Below are 18,003 nucleotides of genomic sequence, written 5' to 3'. Positions count from 1 at the left end.
ATTACACCCCTTCAACCATGATGCATGTTTTTAGAAGACACAGCTGCAACCAAACTGCTTGAGCTCCTCTGCCTCTGTGAGGCCTGAAAACACACCACAACCTTCCAGCAAAACAGACCCTCCATATGGAAGGCTGTGGATCCGTCCCTGTAAGTCATCCATGGCAGCCTCCCATTATCGTCCAATAAAAGCAGCTGGCGCCATGTGAGGGGCTCACATCACCACCAACACCTCCGCTGTCTGCAGCCTTTCCCACTACTTGCTTAACACCAACAAATATCACTTGTGTTGGGACCGGAGCGCTGTAAAAAAAAAAGGAAAAAACAAACAAACACAAAAAACCCGACAGATGAAATGACTTAAACGGAGCATGTTGGCCCTGATGTTCTGCTTCTGATAGGTGGATATGATCCCCCAGCCCGTCTCAGTGAGATGCCTGCACACAGACTCAGAACTGATTGCATCAATCCTTCCATGCATAAACAAAAAAACCACACCGGCAATAATAAAAAGAGCCGAGCAGAAAACAAGCAAAGGTTAAACAGCGGCGTTGTCATCCTGTTAAAACCGCAGTTTCCAGCCTGGCCAAACAAAAGCTGGCTGATAAGCACAGCGGAGCGTCAAAGCCTTCCAGATTATAGATTACCATCAAATCGGCCGTGGACAGGCACCTGCTATTTTACTGCAACATGCGCGTGTTAGTGGACCTGATGTGGACCTTTGGACTGGATGCTGGCCGGTTCTGAAGTCTTCTGATGTTTGTGGCCATGTGTTAACGTCTGTGCAGCTATGTATACCACGGAGCCCCAGTGACGTTTTAACTGGCTGTAATTAGCGTCCACTGTTCTCTTTCAGTAAACAGTGGCTTGGTGCCAGCACCCCCACAACCCCCACCCTCCAAAAACATCCTGTTACAGCAGTTTGCTGCCTTTCTGCCCCATCACTCTCCGCTGCCAGCAGCAGTGTAAGGATTAAAGGAAAATCCTGACGTCCTCATCCACCTCTCTGTAATGCCTGCACTCATTTTAAATGGCTCCTCCAAGGGTATCTGCTGGATTGCTGCACAGGTGCCCCCCCATCCACCTCTGCACAGCATAAACATTAGCTACACTCTTCACCGGGGTCAGCGTGAGATTCATGCAGTACAGAAGATACTTTACACACACTAGGAAGCTAACATGTAGCACAGCAGCATGATGGGGGAAACTCAGCTAAAAGACTCTACTGAGCACTGGCATCCAAACCAAACCCGGTTCAAACCCCAACCGGTTGAATGGGAATGTAACAGAAATACGAGATCACGTCCACTTCAGAGCCTCTGCTAGTTTCTCCACTTCAAGCAAACCACACAAACAAGATGTCACATGAAAGCAGAGACTCTGCTGGTGACAAACATGTTTTCATAGACGATCTTCAGCTCCACTTCTTTCTGGATCTTCATGGTGTTTCTAAGACGAATTTGGGGGCTATCCTCGGATCCTCCTTCCTCTAAGCATTGATAGAGATGGCCTAACACCATTAAAACACCTGGAAAATTGCTCAGGTCCACGTTTTTAGCTTCTGTTGCATCAGATGTTATTTACTAATTCCTACGACTGCTTTACTCATTCTGTAAAGCAGAATAAGTAAAGCATTCTCAATGCCTTAAAGGGTTAGTTTTAGGGTTAACCCTAACCCTAATCTATTTAGACGGATCTAAATCCATATTTCATTGGTTCGGTTCTGTACAGGGGACTAGATGGGAGGCAGTAATGGAGAGGGAACAGCAGAACAACTCTCATGCTCCTTTAATGGGAATGAATAAAGGATGAGTAGAGCCTCAGACACCAGGTTAGGATGCTGTTTGGCGCCTCTGGCCCAGTGCCCGGTGTTGGAGGCAAAGAGGGGGATTAGAAGAAGATAGAGAGAATATTAACATCATGAGGCTGTTGAGCGATTGGCTGCCACGACTTACTGTAGGTGACCACTGTTACTGTAGGTGTCTTGTAATGAGGGGAAAGGAGAAGGAGAACTTGTTGACGTTGAGTCTGGTTCCATACGCCTCCACAGACCTCTTCCCTTTGATCCGCCTTAGAAGAAAATGAAAGGTGATGGAAAAGACCAAGGGAGGAGCAGCTGAAGCAGTGCCTTTAGAAACAGGCTGGAGAGGTGATGGTCTCAGGCACAAGGTTGTGCTGAGACGCTGAAGTGAGGCGACTTAGGTTGCTGTAGGTTTTCCACCTCGGACGGCGTCATCATGGCTGCCACCTGCTCTGAGTTACAGCAGCACCTGTGCTCAACAGTCACATCACCACATCAAAACAGGCCCGAAGGGTCGGGGGGGGGGCATGAATGGACAGACACGTTTGTTTCATGAAGCTTTTCACTTGCACTGGGATGTGAACTGAGCAGCTGCTTTACAGCAGGAGAAAGACCGATTTTCACTTCTTAAAGCCCCTGGAAGGACAGGGAGGCAGCAGCCATCATGACAAGAGGTGGTGGGGGGGCAGTACCTGCACCACCCAGCCTCCACAGGCTGTGGGGTATGTGAGGAGCTGTGGGTGACGGCTGCTGCCATGTGACATGGTGTGAGTGCATCTTATTTTAGAGTGAGAGGTTGAGATAAGGTGTTAAAAGAGGGGAGGGACAGGAATGCTGAGCTGTCCTTGTAAGCCTCTGTGTAGAAGTCAGCCCCCTTCCAGGTTAAATACTTTTGATTACAGCAAACGTATGTTCTGATCCAGCAGTTATTTTTCCTCTTTTACCCAGACAAAGGGCTCTGGGGTTCCCTGTGCCACGCACGGCAGTTTATTTGGCTTCCATGTTTACAATCTGTCCAGTCAGCCTCTCCCAGAGAAGCTGACTGGAGCTGATGGTCTCCACACAGCCAGCCAACAGTTAACCCTTTAAACTCCGGCGCCCCCGAGCAGCAACAATTTCTCAGGAGCGGTGGTGTGTATCTCTGTGGGGTAAATGTGATGGATAGCTACCCTTTAGCTGATCTACGGAAGTTTTCCAGACATTTCTATCCCATCCAGGAGGTTTACCATCCAGCCACTAAATGTAGTTTTATTCAGAGACTCTATCTGGTAAATCCACAATGATCCATGATAACAGCATTATTTATCACATTTCACCATAAAAACATCACCATCACTACTATGTTGCTAAGAGACCTCTATTTAGACCTGGACATGATGATGAAGCCACTTCCTGTCAGACTTTCCACCAATCAGAGAGCTTAGATTGACGGTAACGTCCAATCAGGAGCAGCCAAAGATCAACCAGTGAGCAGAAAGTTCTATGTGTGTGTGAAAAGAAGAAAAATAATGCTCCTCTATGGCTGGAATAAAGCCAAGAAGACGTTCTGATGCACGGTGGCGCCACAAAGCAGCTGAGCTGGAGTTGGTTTAGTGAGGATAGCAGGTAAATAGTAGCAGGAATAACTGGAAATGAGGAAAAAGTGGAAACATGGAAATAGTTTCTGTTGTTCTGGTCGGCCGTTATGCTGCTATATCTATTGATGCATTCATCTGACATCATTTTAGCCTCAGAACCTGACAGCTGAAAGAGAATATCTGAAAGTTGCCTGGGATTAAAATGGTTGAGCTTCTACATGGATTTTTATATAAAAAAATACCTTGGATTTTTATGGGTTAACAGTAATGTTATAATCAGGTTTGAAACAAAAAGGAGCTCTCACTCTGTTGGGTGGGGCCAGGGGGAGCGTAATTGGGCGGATAGGACGTCCCGAGTTGCTCAGGTCCCCGGCACTTCCCCGGCCTCATCAGTAGACTGACTGGCTCCTGTGGCCTCCGGCAGAGTGCTGTCTGTACACCCTAATGACCGCTGACTCACTCGGCACGCAGCGCCGCCGCCACATTAGCCTGACCCAGAATAGCCCCAAATAAAGAGAGATGAGAGGAGAGTGGGCACGTTTGGCGCCCCTGCAGTCCTGTAAGACATTACTCTGGACCACATGCGCGCTGCATGCCTTAATGTCATTATAACCAAGTCCAGTCTGAGCAGATGTCTTAGACACTGCCGGTTAATAAGTTTGTCCATCAATTGAGATAAACGTAGTGGTTACAGGTTGTTGCTTCACAGACAAGAAATGTTTTAAATGAGTAAAAACTGACATACTAGGGCAGCAAACTGAAAGCACCAAGAGGTATCTCAGGGTTAACAAGGCTGTAAAACCCACATGATGGCAGGACAGAGCAGGGCTCTGTTCAGCTGACCATGGGAGGTAGGAGGAAGTCAGAGAGTGGGATGGAGACAGGGACGCTGTTGTCCAAAAAGAAAGAAAGAAAGAAAGAAAGAGCAGGAAATCTGCTCCATTAATGTCTATGTCTAACAAGCAACTGAAAGACAGAGAAACTCTACAGCCGGACCATAAAGCACAAAGACATGTATCAGAAGAGAAGGATAGACAGGTAGAGAATGCAGCTTCAGCCAAAAATACTCCTCCTAACAGATCAATATCGTGTATCGATTACTTCTGTGCAGAGCTTATGCAACATCTCCACTTCAGTGTACAATTATGGTGTAATCACAGTGGTTTGCTCAGCAACCTGCCAGCACAGGAGGACGAGTAAACCCCTCATGTGTGCCACCAGCTCTTTAAATCAAATGCCACAATGTGAACTAATGGCATGGAAACTCTGAGAGAACTGTACTCATACAGACCCATATATAGAGCCGGAGGGACGGGGACTGTTCACGGCCTGGAGCGGGGAGGTGATGGAGGAGTCATGTTATAAATCTGGGAGCGTGTCACAGCAACATGCAGATGAGCTCCACGTCCACCATGCTGCCACTCCTTTTCCTCCTACGGCTCCTCACCCTCCTTCTCTCCTGAAACCCGATGCTCTCCACCTCCGCCGGGACCGTGATGTGAGCTCACAGACGGCAGTGCTTAATCGATAGTGCCAGGTTGCCAAGACAACGTTGATTTCCTGTTGCTGTTTTAGCCGAGTGCCGGTGATTGCGCCGGGTGTCCGTTGCACCTGCCGCCCTCTTCCACTCTCCTCCTCCTCTTCCACAGTCTCATCAGCCTCTCCTCACCCCCCCCCAGCACCATATAGCCAGCACACACAAAGGCAAAACAGAGGTTGACTCTGAACAATCAGAATACGTATGGAGAGCAGTTTTAGTGATTTTAGAGCAAAACAAACACCCCATCTTCCCCCTAACAAAGCTGCAACATGACAGCTATCATATCTGCTGAGGAGGAGGACGTCAGTCCACCTGGGGAGCGTTTACTCACACCCTCCCCCCTCGTCTCTCCTACAGGACAGGTTGGCACCTCTGCTTTTCTTTCATTAATGGAGAGCTCATTAATCGTGTCTGATAACGAGGACGTGGGACAGGGACATGATTAAGGGGCTCTCTCTCCTTTAGCTGGGCGCCCTTGGGTATAAACACAAGTGTGTGTGTGTGTGTGTGTGTGTGTGTGTGTGTGGGCTGCATGTTAAAATAGGTAGAGGACACCCACCCAGTGCTATCTGTAGGACATCTGCAGGATAGGATGCTACACGTGTTTTCACTTTTTAGTGATTACAACCGAGGTGGGTTTGCTCTGCTTCGCCCTCTGGGAGTTTTACCAGCCCGACTCCCAGAGGATGAGGCAGCTGAAACGAGGCTCACAGAGAGGATGTCAGGACTTTAAACTAATCTCTGCTGAGCTATTGGTGCTATTTTCCCAGTCGGACATGCTGGAGGATATGAACTTACAGAGAAACAAAAAATGAATATGGTAAAACAGAAAAAAGAAAACAGACAGTAATAGATCCAAAGGTGCAGAGAACCAACACAATCACCTTTGACTTAATAACCATGGAAAAAAGGGGAAAGTACTCTCATTAATTTAGTCTCTACCACACAAAAAGCTTTTGTTCCTTGTGAATAAATTATGCTGATTTCACATGTTTTGAGAGAAAACCGAATAGTTTTATTGTGCTGATGGAAAATAAGTGAGTTGGAAAACTGAACGTGATGAAATCAACTTTGTTCACCACTGGAAGGTGAATGTGTTCAGGAGGTCCCAGAGAGGTGTGGTGCAGTAAACCCTAATCTCTGCTGCATGTTCGCAGCCAGCCGTACCCTTATCTGGTAGGTGGGTGTAACCCTGACAGCAAAGGATGCGTCAGGTATGTTATAGTGTGATGTCATAGCAGTATGATGTCTTACTTGAATAACAAAGAAGAACACAACAAAGAAACAGAGGAGGAGAATGATGGACGTCCAGCCGGTTGGGTTCTTTCTTCTTGGCATGTGGCTTTTAACAAAAATTCCACCATATGTTTAAACATGACGCTGTTCCTGCTTTGTTCTTATTGCCAAGTCGCACAGGAAGTGATAATTCTTTTGACCAATCAATGGATTGCAAGCACCACCCTTTAGAATTGGATTGGTAAGATTAGGATTCCAGTGGAAGGATACGGAAAAAGTGGGATGTCCTGGACTGTCCTGTACTGACACCGGGTCTACGATAGATGGTGAGAACACCCATGATGCACCGGCAAAAAACACAGACCGCTCAAAAAAGTGAATATAGGTGATTTTTGTACTTGCAAGAGTCTAAAGGCCCATTTATGTTCGGCCCAGTGGACAGAAACTTAAAACAGTTTCGTTATCGCGTAATTTGGTCCCATTTTCAGGGAGCTTAGCTAGCTGTCGCTTGATGCAGAAGACGGAGCAATAGCATCGGAAATCATGGAGGGAAGAGCAAGCAGAATAGCTGACATGTGACCAGCGAAAGAAACAAACCAGCGAAGAAGAGATCAGGACGAGAACAACAAAGCAGAAGAAGAATAAAGACGAGGACAACTGTAGAAACTGCGTGAGCTTTCGAAGGAAGACTGTATGAGTGTTAATGCCGTGTTGGCCGTTTGGAAAAACCTTTGCAGCGATGCTTTACTGCTGCCCGCAGGAGTGAACTCTGAACTCAGCACTGCCCCCTGGTGGAGGAATTGACTTAACAACAATGGCAATGCAGAAGACGCATGGAAGTATGAGGACGGTGACGTACGACAACGCTTGAAACGGACGGCGCTGTTTATGCACATGAGGGAGCAGAAATGGGCCTTAAGACAGGGATGGACGAAGTTGGTCCTCGAGGGCTGCCGTCCTGCAGGTTTGGTATATTTCCTGCAGCAGCATGCTTCGGTGGAACAAGCTGCTGAGGAGAAGAATTTGTGTGTTGGAGCAGGAAACATCTAAAACGTGCAGGGCCACGGCCCTCAAAGACCAGAGTTGCCCATCCCTGGTCTAAGAAGTAATCGAAACAAAATAATTTCATGTTTCCAAGGTGACAGTAATTAAATCTGGTTGTATTTGTATGTACTTCAGTTACCACCAGCCTGTGTTATTTACAGCAACATTTCTTCTTATTTGTTGCTTCTGCTTGTTGGAGAGCTGACACGTGCTGGGGGGTGAAACATTTTATATACTCCAACAAAAGAAAGAAAAATAAATCCTGGAAAGGATTTCCACTAAACTTCATTAAAATAAGTTGCATTAACAAAAACTTTCAAATATAATTGCATTATTGTAAAATTAGTTGAATCAACTCTATTAAATTAAGTTGGGACCAAATTTAGTTCCTTAGTTGGAAAAAAAACTGAACTGAGCTGGACCAAAACATTTTAAACTGGAACATCTAGAATAAATAAAACTGTATTAAGATGCAGTAAATAAATGGAATTAACAATAATTATTAACCAACTGAATTGTGTAATGTTAAAATAAAACAAGTTGTAACGTGGAAAGCCTCTCCGTGATTTTTTATGTTCATTCAAAGTCTTCTTTTTTTGAATGGAGTGAGAGTTGACCCACAAACGTAATAGATGTAAGCGATCCACCAAACACAACAGGATGTGATGGCGTCTGAGCCAGAGAGCAGAGATCAGCCTGTACATACATGAGGGCTTTGCAGCGCAGCAATCATTTAGTCTAACACACACATTAAATCCAATCTGTCTGGACCAGGACCCTAATCCCCTCTCCACGGCCATGCAGACAGCAGACAGTAATCCTCCATATTTGTATATTAATAGAAAGGGCCCTCAGAGGGGCCGCTCTATATGTCGTGATGTATGTTTTATTAGTTGGTTAATCTGCTTGTTGATCGGAGACTGGTCCATTTAAACCTGGGTTTTTAATAAAAACACAGCCTGAGGGGGATAAGCTCCCAAGGAGAGGAGAGAGCATGCCTGTGTTCAACAGCCATGATAAACAGCTTTACATCAACAGTATCTATCATGGGACAACACCATTATTAGGTGGAATTCAGCAAGGCTACAACCCTGTTGGTACATGAATTTCCCTGCAAGGGATTAATAAAGTATTTCTGATTCTGATTCTGATTCTGAAGCGTGCGCCAGTAGCTCTCCTGGTATACCTGAGGCTGGACTTTAGACTTTGACTGCTCTGAGAGTCTCTCTGTCCTCCTGAGTTGGTAAAAAATGCCATTTCTTGGCGGCTGAGTTAAAATGACAGAGGTGAGATTCCTTTGGATCTGAATCACGTCGGAGTCGCCTGCTCAGCTCCCAGCTCGTCTAGACGCTGTGTCACTACCACGCCCCGCTGGACATGTGTCCCGATTCAATAGATTTATCAGACAAGTCGTTCGATTGCAAGGACACTGCTTTAAATTAGCTGCTGAGTCAAAGAGCGATGGAGGCGGGCTGAACTGGGGGCCATTACAGCTGAGAGCGGGGTATCGCCTCAACCTGCAGCTGCCAGTAAACACAGCGATGTGGGGAACCACTGCAACTAGAAGGCTGCTGATGCACGGAAATGGGCCATTTGTAGGATTCGGTCTCTAAAACATGTTGCTGTAGTAGAGAGATGTGCGGTTTGTGGTAGGCATCAGTCAGAGTGACTTCCAAACAAACAGCCTCTAAACATCTGGTTTGGACAGATAGAGGGAGAAGCACCCCGGGTGGGGGGGGCAGTGTTAGATTTTTCCTCTGAGGTGGATTCATGGAGGGAAGGGCAGAGGCACTGAAGATCCACAGAGGAAGTTCACGATCAGGTCAGAATTCAGGTGAAGATCAGGAATTTGCTCACAAATCACATTAAACACACAGAGACACACACACACCCAGGAGAAAACATGCTCTTTAAATGCAACACAGCTGGACCATGTGACTCTCACAGGGTAATCTCATGGGAGCATCCCCCACCCCCGAGCTCCCCTGATGGACTATAACAACAGGAAGTCAGCCTGGCCTGCATCATCACACCACACCCACTGATAACTGCCTCACACACACACACACACACACACACACACACACACACACACACACACACACACACACACACACACAAACAATCACACACAGATATGTAGCCCTTCTACAGTTAAGTTTACTCCTTCTGAAAGTGCTGATGGCACTGTGCCCGCCATTGACAGCGATGGTGGTACGCTGCAGCCTGGCACTGCAACAAGGAGAGGCCAGGGCAGGCCAGGAGGGGGGCTTTCAGGGACTGAACAGTCCTTGTTTATCTAGGTCCCTTTGGGAAGTCAGGACACTGCTGTGAATAGGAGCCAGTTAGCAGCAATAAGACTGCGAACGGGGGGACGGGGTCATTGAAATTCAACGCAGGTTTCTATCAAGACAAACCATCCTCACTGACAGTGGCAGCAACTTAAAGGAGCAGAGGAGGGTTTTCTGAGGTTCAGACACAACATCACAGGAGCAGAGAGGTGGGGAACTTCATTCATGGACAATCACCGATCATTTGCCATGTTTCTCCGACCAAAGTTAGTTAAACTTGCCGCAGAAGAAGAGAAAACCTTTCTCAGTCTTTCCCAGAGAGTTTTTCTTTGTCCTCAGTGGAGTGAAGCAGTTAAAGTCTGGCCTCTCTCTCCAGCTTTCATGTTTTCTGCCCTCAGTTTGTGGTCTCCACAGCCCCTCATGAGGATCCTTAAATAGGCTGCCACAGGTGCTGGGGCCGGCTGGGTTAAAGGGGGGTGGCCTGGATGGGAGCAGGGCCGCAGGAAGCCTCTTGTTTTCACAGAGATAAAGGGCTTTCAGGTTGCATCCTGGGCCGTAATCTCTCACACACTTCCTGGTTTTGTTTCACTGTGAGGTAAGAGAAAATGACAAACTAACCTTCGCCCCGAGAGGCTGATCGATAGCTTCTGATGAGACAGGATGTGTGTGTGATGTCGGTGAATCCAAGGAGCACAAAGTGCAGCTTTCATTGGGAGCCTTGTTCATTAATGGCCCTTGATCGGGATGATTTATGGCTTCATTTATTCTGAGTGCTGCTTCATTACTGGTGATGATTGTAAAGGTGTGCATATGAATTCTTCTCTGACCTCCTTGTGTGCTTTTAGAGTGCAGTTAACATTGTTCTGTGCACTTACATCCTAATCAGGAAAAAGATAGCACTCTTTTTCTTCAGATTCCAGTTCCTTCTTCTTAACCAGTCACTTACAGCTGGCCTTGTCTTTCAAACATCCCTTTTATTACACATTTGCATGAAAGGGGTTTATTGAAAAGTTTGGAGTGAGCAGGAAATGAAGGAACATCCACCTGGTTTGTCTGCTTATATTTTCTCCCTGTTCTGAACACGTCCTTCTTGGGAAGGCCAGTATTTGACCGTGAGCCACACCCTGTCCTCCTGCCAGAGGAAACTTTCAATCTCTACCCCCTCCTCTTCCTCCTCCTCCTCCCCTCGCTCTGGCTGGAGCGCCGGCTCTCTCATACTTTTGTCAGGTGTTATTTATGAGCGCTGTAGAGCTGAGCTGCTGCATGCCTACAGCACCTGCTGGTGCTGGAGAGTCCGAGCCAAGGCAGCTGCCCCAGAGACAAATGAGAAAGGCGTGAATACACAGGGACACGGCAGAGTTAAAAACTCTGACAAGACACAAAGAGCTGGGAGGACACGGCTGGGAAAAGTGGAACTGTGTGGTTAGACATCTGTATGTGGATTACAGAGCACCACGGATGGTCCGCAGCCTAGTACATGCTGATCAGCTGGACGGGGGTTCTGGCACCACGGTAACAAGTTTAGGGAGTTTTAAGGGTTACTCACCGCATGCACACATGTGTCAAGCATGACTTTTGAAGCCCATAAACACCTGAAGACGTTGGAGGGACAGTTTTTTCTTATGTCCTGCTGCTGCTTCTGGACAGAAAGACCATGTCTGCATGGAGGCTGTGTTTCCAGAATCTTCTAAACATTAGAAACACGTAGCAAAAGAAAGAACCATGATGGATGGTAACAGCACGTGTGAGGAACATTTAGCTAAACCATAGTTACACTTCCATGAATTTTGGAGTCCACGTGACCACATCCAGACAGATAACTTCTGTCTCCCTGCTCCTCCTCTGTTTTCAGGCTGTCCTCCCAGGGATCATGGACGTGGGTGTATCATTGGGAAGAGAAGGTATGAGCACATTCCTGCTAATGTCCAACGTGTCCTGGGTCGTCCCGGCCAGTTTCCATCACACAAACAGCGGAGATTTCCAGCTCACTAACTGAAATATAAGTTCTATACGGCTTCATACCCGCCTCTCACCAGCATACCCGCCTCTCACCAGCTTACCCGCCTCTCACCAGCATACCCGCCTCTCACCAGCTTACCCGCCTCTCACCAGCATACCCGCCTCTCACCAGCTTACCCGCCTCTCACCAGCATACCCGCCTCTCACCAGCATACCCGCCTCTCACCAGCTTACCCGCCTCTCACCAGCATACCCGCCTCTCACCAGCTTACCCGCCTCTCACCAGCATACCCGCCTCTCACCAGCTTACCCGCCTCTCACCAGCTTACCCGCCTCTCACCAGCATACCCGCCTCTCACCAGCATACCCGCCTCTCACCAGCTTACCCGCCTCTCACCAGCTTACCCGCCTCTCACCAGCTTACCCGCCTCTCACCAGCATACCCGCCTCTCACCAGCATACCCGCCTCTCACCAGCATACCCGCCTCTCACAAAGGAACGAACGAACTAACAAACTAACAAACTAACAAAATGTGTTATAACTGCTGTAAGTAGGGTTTGAATGAGTTATAAGACAGGAGGTGAGGGGGGAGGTGAGGGAGGAGGAGAGGGAGGTATGCTTTAGTTGTGACTTGTTCTACAAAATTAAAATGGAAGCTAAATAAATAGACATGTTTGTTTGTAAAGATCCTCACAAAAACAGTCCATAATAATTTGAACATGTTTTAAATCAAATTAAGATAATGATGTAAAAATGAAGAATTTCTTTAACATCACAAATTCTGTTGAACTGCAGTTAGTCATAACAATCACATCCAAGTTTCAGGAGGTTCATCAGTGTGTAGCTGATTAAAGAACTTTGAATTGTCCTGTACATGAAATGTACAAATAAACTGCCTTGCCTTTTATATCTCTACCAATCTCAAAATGAAACCTACGCCTGTGGACGTTTATCCATGCTGACATTCAGTCTTTCTGACTAACTTATTGTGTGACTAAAGGCTTTTTGTTTTTTTCTAACAGGACTAGCTCAGCCCCTTGCTAGCATGGTAAGTTAGGGACAGAGTAGTGGATCTGTTAGTCACCGTGGCCCTCGGGACATCACAGCAAGGCTGCACGACTGGAATCAGGATGTGAATATGAATGCACGGCCCCTCAGGAGGGCCATTATCAGTTCTGTGTGCTATGGAGAGGAAAATCAATATGGTCATCATAAGGGGCTGGCAAAGAGCCACTTGGCTGCATTCAGAGCACAAAACATGACGCTGGATTATTGTTCGTCTGATGTCATCCCGTGTCATCCCCGCAGACAGAAACACTGTGGGACCACAACAAGGTCAAGCACTTCTAAAAGGCAGAAGACATCCAGCATCTATGTAAAAATGTCTGAAAAAAAAGACATGAAGTCTGAGGTGGTCTGAGGCTGAACCACCACTCAGGGTTTCCCCTCATGAGGTTTGTCACAAACACAAGCTGAAGTTAGAGCCTCTCACTGGGTCCGCCTTCTGCCTATTGTCCCGTCCAGTCTTTTTCATTAACCGCTCCACTGAGGAGGGGAGGGATGGATGGGCAGGAGGGGAGAGAAGGAGGTGGTGATGATGATGTGGGGGCAAGGAGGGGCTCGGACTGGGCCTGAAGAGCAGCCACCAAAACACATGATTAAAAACATCACGTCACCACAGAGTTTAACTCTCTTTCTACAGAACCTCTCCTGTGAGGGGACACTGTCCCACTCCCACACCTGTGGGGGGCGGGGACTGAGGGATGGAGAGAGTTCGGCATTCACCTGTCTGAGCTGGAAAGACTGTCCCCCTCACTTTGATGACATGATGCACAAAACCGAGCTCTGCATTAAACACCTGAATCCCAGAATTCCAGAATTCAAGTGTCTGTATCTGTTCGGATCAGGGTTGGACTGGGTGTGTGTATGTATGTGTGTGTATGTGTGTGTGTTGAGGGGGGGTTGTTAAGTTGAGTGAGCTGATGTGATGCCACAAGCTCCCACCACCTCAACTTCATGTCACCCCTTTTCCGTGTTAGGGGGTCACATCACCATCATCATCAGTATCGTCTTCATCAGGCGGCAGATCTCATGCTGGGTGATTCTGGGTGGGGGAGTCCCAGCACACAGACCCGCTGTAACACTGGAGTTAATATCAAGACTGGCCGCAGAGAAACATTTCCAAAATGTCAAACAGGGCGCTGCAGTGCGGGCCCTTGAGGGTCCGAGGGCTGCGTGAGAGAGGGATTTCAAAAATTCTGCAAACGTTCCCCGGATTCCACCCTCACAGGGACCTTTGCAAAAGAGAATGGGTCATATGCAAATGGCATGCACAGTATGGAGGAGAAGTTTCCCACAAGCCGAGTGTGAAAAGGGCTCTCCCTCCCCATGCCGGGGCCGCTGAATGGCCCTTTTCTTCTGCCGCTGAAAGTGTATGAGGTAGAGCAGCAAACTGCAAAGGTAACTAGGCTCCTTCTCCTCAGGCTTTCTCACCAAAGCCCCACACACACAATGGTTGATTTAGGCATTCAGTCACACAAACCCTAATAAAGCACATCCAAGCACAGTTAAGGGGGTTACTGAAACTGACTCTGAGTTTAGAGCAGCCTTTTTTAGGCTAATGCCCTCTAGCTAATCATTAAGCTGGACGTGTGGTCGTCCATCACATCATTTTAATTCTGCCGGACATGGCAGATGAGGAGGGGCACGAAGCTCGGCAGCCTGCAAAACGTTCAATGGATAATTATTAAAAACATTTTTAAAAAGGCTTTAATATATTTTTAGTACTATTTTGACCCTAAAGTGTGTGAAGCTGTGGGAGATGGCTGCCATGTGTGTCACACATACATCTGCCAGCCGCCCCACTTGTCACCTGTTGCACCCCCACCCCCCTTTCCCTCGCCTCCGTTGTTCCAACGGGTTCATGGAGCTCCTGGTTTAAAAGGGAAGGGAGGGGGGAGCAGAGAAACACCCACCTCCCCTCTACTTCTAGCACCCCCCCCCCCCCCCCCCCCCGTTATTAAACAGGCTTAAACACAAACACAATTGGACATGCTGGAAGCCTCACAATGGGGGGGGGGGGGGGGGGGGCGGGGGGGGTGAAGTCATACTCTAAGAATGTATGGGTGCCTAGGTCAGGGGGCAATCAAAAGGACCCCAGCTACTGTGTCTTTACCCCCACATCTACCCACCGCCTCTAAAATAAAGGACAGGCTCTGGGGGGTGGGGGGGGGGTTCATTTGTTTCACAGCTAAACTGTTTATTTATTTATTTTCCTCACAAATGAGCTTCAGCGTTGTGGCGACAGGGTGAGTCCTGCACCACATTCCTCTGTTCCCAAGAACACATCGCTGTGTTAAATTACTCTGTGTGGGGGGGGGGGGGGGGGCGCAAACACCTGTCGTCCTGCAGACCGTTAACACCTCAGCCCACCTTGATCTCAGCAAACCCAAAACCCGCTGGGCACAAACTTTAAACACCGAGCAACAGGTTCTTCTAACGAACCTCAACCCAAAACATCCAAACTTGACTTTCTAGAAGAAAAAGACCTAAAACTGGTCCTGACAAGTTTCTGCAGCAGATCCAGAGCTGCAGAGAAAAATCTGAGACTTTTTATATCTAACGTGATTTGTTGTTATTAGGAAGATGAAGAGCAAAGAAAAGAGAGGCGAACATCCTGTAAAGAACTAATAAAGACACTCCTCTTCTCCCACGAGGCGGAGAAACCCTGCCGCTCCACACCCCGAGACCAAAACCGTTATCTGAGGTGCGTCCACACCTTGTGGACTAACGAGGTCCTTAAAAGAAAGTCCCGTTGAAATGCAGCAAAAGAAAACTGACACAAATGAAAGAAAATAATAAAATAAAGAAAAGAAAGTGCGTGTCCCTTCTCTAAATCACCTATGAGACAGCCTGTCCACGCGCTGCATTCTTCCACCCACGGACAACCGTTCCAGCCAAACAACGACGTTCTCCCGCTGCTGCTGTCCGGTTCACACAACTGGACTGGACCCGAACGGAACCGCGACAAAACACACACACACACACACACACACACACACACACACACACACACACACACAAACAAACAAACAACGTAAACACTGGAAACGACCCGTTCTCACCGACACGCCACGGACAAAGCAAAAACCGAACCCAGAACGTCCTCATTATGGAGTCGTTCGGTGCGCGCGTGCCATATTAACGGACACAAGTACGGCGACAAAGTGTTTCTGAGGCTCTGAAGAGTCCCGGGCCAGACCAGGCCAGCCGCGCGCAGCTTCCGCGTGAACGCTACAGGGAGCCTCAACGTGGAGTCATGTCCACGGCATGTCCACGGCATGTCCACGGCAGTGCTGGAGGGAGACGACACCGGACAGAGAGGAAACCCGGTGTCAGGAGGAGGTTCGGTCCAGAAAAGAATCAGGATTCCCAGCGCGCGACGGGAGAGGATCCGCTGTCCTTATATGGCGCGCGCTCGCCCTGCTCACACTAACAGCGCGTGAGATGTTGCTCGCTCTCCGTAGCCTGGGTACCCCATCCAGGTTTAGTACTTCACTCAGCCGTTAGTTTGTAACCAAAACCGTGAACGGTCCAGAACCCGCGACACGACCAAGTCCACAGCCCGACACCCCCCCCCCCCCCCCCCCCCCCCCCCCCCCCCCCCAAAAAAAAACAAACAAACAAAAAAAAAAAACAACAACAGAACAGAAAGCCGCGAGCCGAAGCGGACCACATACGGTTTCCAATCAGCCAGAAACACCCTGTCCGAACCGACCACAGAACCTAGCGAACGGTCCGTAACGTCCCGAGCACGCGCCCGGCTCATTCTAATAGTTCTGAACCCAAACTGTCCCACGCGGCTCTCAGGTGATCCGTTTCCTGACAGACACAGGTCCAAGTTCTGTTAGTGGGCTTCAAAACCCGACCGAACCGCACTAAAGTAAGGGGTGTGTGTGTGTGTGTGTGTGTGTAACAGGTCCACGTAAGTGCTCCTGTCAGCGTGCGGCGCGTGTAACGGTGCGGCGGAGGGAGAGACGCGACCCAGGAATAACGGTCCACACTGAGGGCTGGAAAACAGCGCTCCGCAACTTCACTCCACTTTCTGTCACTAAAGGGGGAACAGAAAGAAAACACACACACACTTCCACGCTGCTCAACTTTCCCACGACACGAGCCGCGCTCCCAGCTCCCCCCGGAGCGGCTCCCCGGCACAAAAACCCCGCGTCGGAACTGGTTTTACTTACCGCTGGTCCTCCTCGGGTTCGCCTGCTTTCTGCGCTTACACCTGGGGCCATCCGCCATGATCCTTTCGTTGTGTCTAAATGTTGCCGGAGAGTCACCTCCTCTCTCACCCCCCTTCTCCCCCCCTTCCTCCTCCTCCTCCTCCCCTCACCTCCCCTTCTCCGCACCTGGTTTACGACAAGCTTTACGACATCACCTTCCCACCTCCCGACCCACGCTGCCAGAGCTCTGGACGTTTGTAGGTCCAACTTGAACCTCGTGTTTTTATGCTCCTAAACCGTTTCCAAGCAGCTGGAAAAGACTCAAAGCAAAATGAACATTTTAAGTTTCGTTTTCATCTAAAAATACAGTTTTAAAGGTTCTGCAGTTCGTTGTGGTCAATAAAAACTTCAAATCTGTCAAATCTTCTGCCAAATCTGAGCTGCCGACCTGTTTAAATGTGTTAGTGAAGCACAGCGAAAACACAACATCCTGTGAGTGTGTGTGTGTGTGTGTGTGCGTGTGTGTGTGTGTGTGTGTGTGTGTGTGTGTGTGCTAGAGACGAAGAGGTCATGAGACTGTCATCACTGATTCAATCCGCCACCTAAAGAAAGACCCTGCTGTTCTCCTGAGCACAGCTCACAGCAGCGGTGATGAAGAGGAGGAAGACATGCAAGCATGATCAGCAACTTCAGACTGTGTCCAATCAGACCCAAACCATCACACACACACACACACACACACACACACACGCTGCTGATCACACAAGGCTCTGTAAAAAGGTAGAAAAACACAGGATCACATGTTTGAGGTGAATGCTTGCGGATATGATGAGGAGGATGCATGACGACCTCAGTGGGGGGACAGAAGTCAAGCCTGTGAAGACACTCCTGGACGGTCAGCTGATCTTTCAGCTACATGGGACAGCTTGTATACAGGAGGATGGCAGATCTCTGGGGTGAATAATTCAGTAGCAGTCCAAGCTCCCCGGGCAGCCTGCCCAGACAAAGACTAATAGCTTCAGCATAAACAACACAATCAAACCTTTTCCAGGTGGCTCCTCCCACCAGAGCCAGCTGCCCGTGAGACATGGCGAGGGGAGGGCGCCCAGCTCTTTCTGCAACTTTGCTAATGAAAAAAAGAGGGCCCACAGAAACAGTCCACATCAGCAAAGATCAATGATGAGACGATGGTGTTCCCTGGAAAAATGGGATGCCTGTTACCTAACGGAAAGTCAGAGCTTTCCAATTTTCCTTGGATTGTAAGACTATTATCATAACAAATAAACCTGTGGCTTATATGAAACGGCTAAATGTATGTCAGGTGACTTTT

At 48.4% G+C, this 18,003-nt stretch overlaps 1 protein-coding gene across 3 annotated transcripts in view; it reads right to left on the bottom strand.

The window, feature by feature from the left end:
* zeb1b (zinc finger E-box binding homeobox 1b) overlaps positions 1-17,148 on the bottom strand; it is a 45,522-nt gene extending 28,374 nt beyond the window's left edge. Inside the window, exon 1 of one of the 3 annotated variants that reach the window (XM_041967949.1) lies at positions 16,860-17,148. Coding sequence is in view for 1 of the 3 variants with exons in the window: in XM_041967946.1 (XP_041823880.1) it covers positions 16,695-16,752 (58 nt within the window). In the remaining 2 variants the exon portion in view is untranslated. Of the gene's footprint in view, positions 1-15,348; positions 15,370-16,694; positions 16,812-16,859 lie in introns of those variants that run through there. The other 2 variants (XM_041967946.1, XM_041967950.1) reach the window with 2 other exon arrangements.
* Between the last annotated feature and the right edge of the window lie 855 nt (positions 17,149-18,003).

The sequence above is a fragment of the Melanotaenia boesemani genome, chromosome 18 (genome assembly GCF_017639745.1).
Source record: "Melanotaenia boesemani isolate fMelBoe1 chromosome 18, fMelBoe1.pri, whole genome shotgun sequence".
NCBI lineage: Eukaryota > Metazoa > Chordata > Actinopteri > Atheriniformes > Melanotaeniidae > Melanotaenia > Melanotaenia boesemani.
This window is presented reverse-complemented; position numbering and strand designations above follow the sequence as displayed.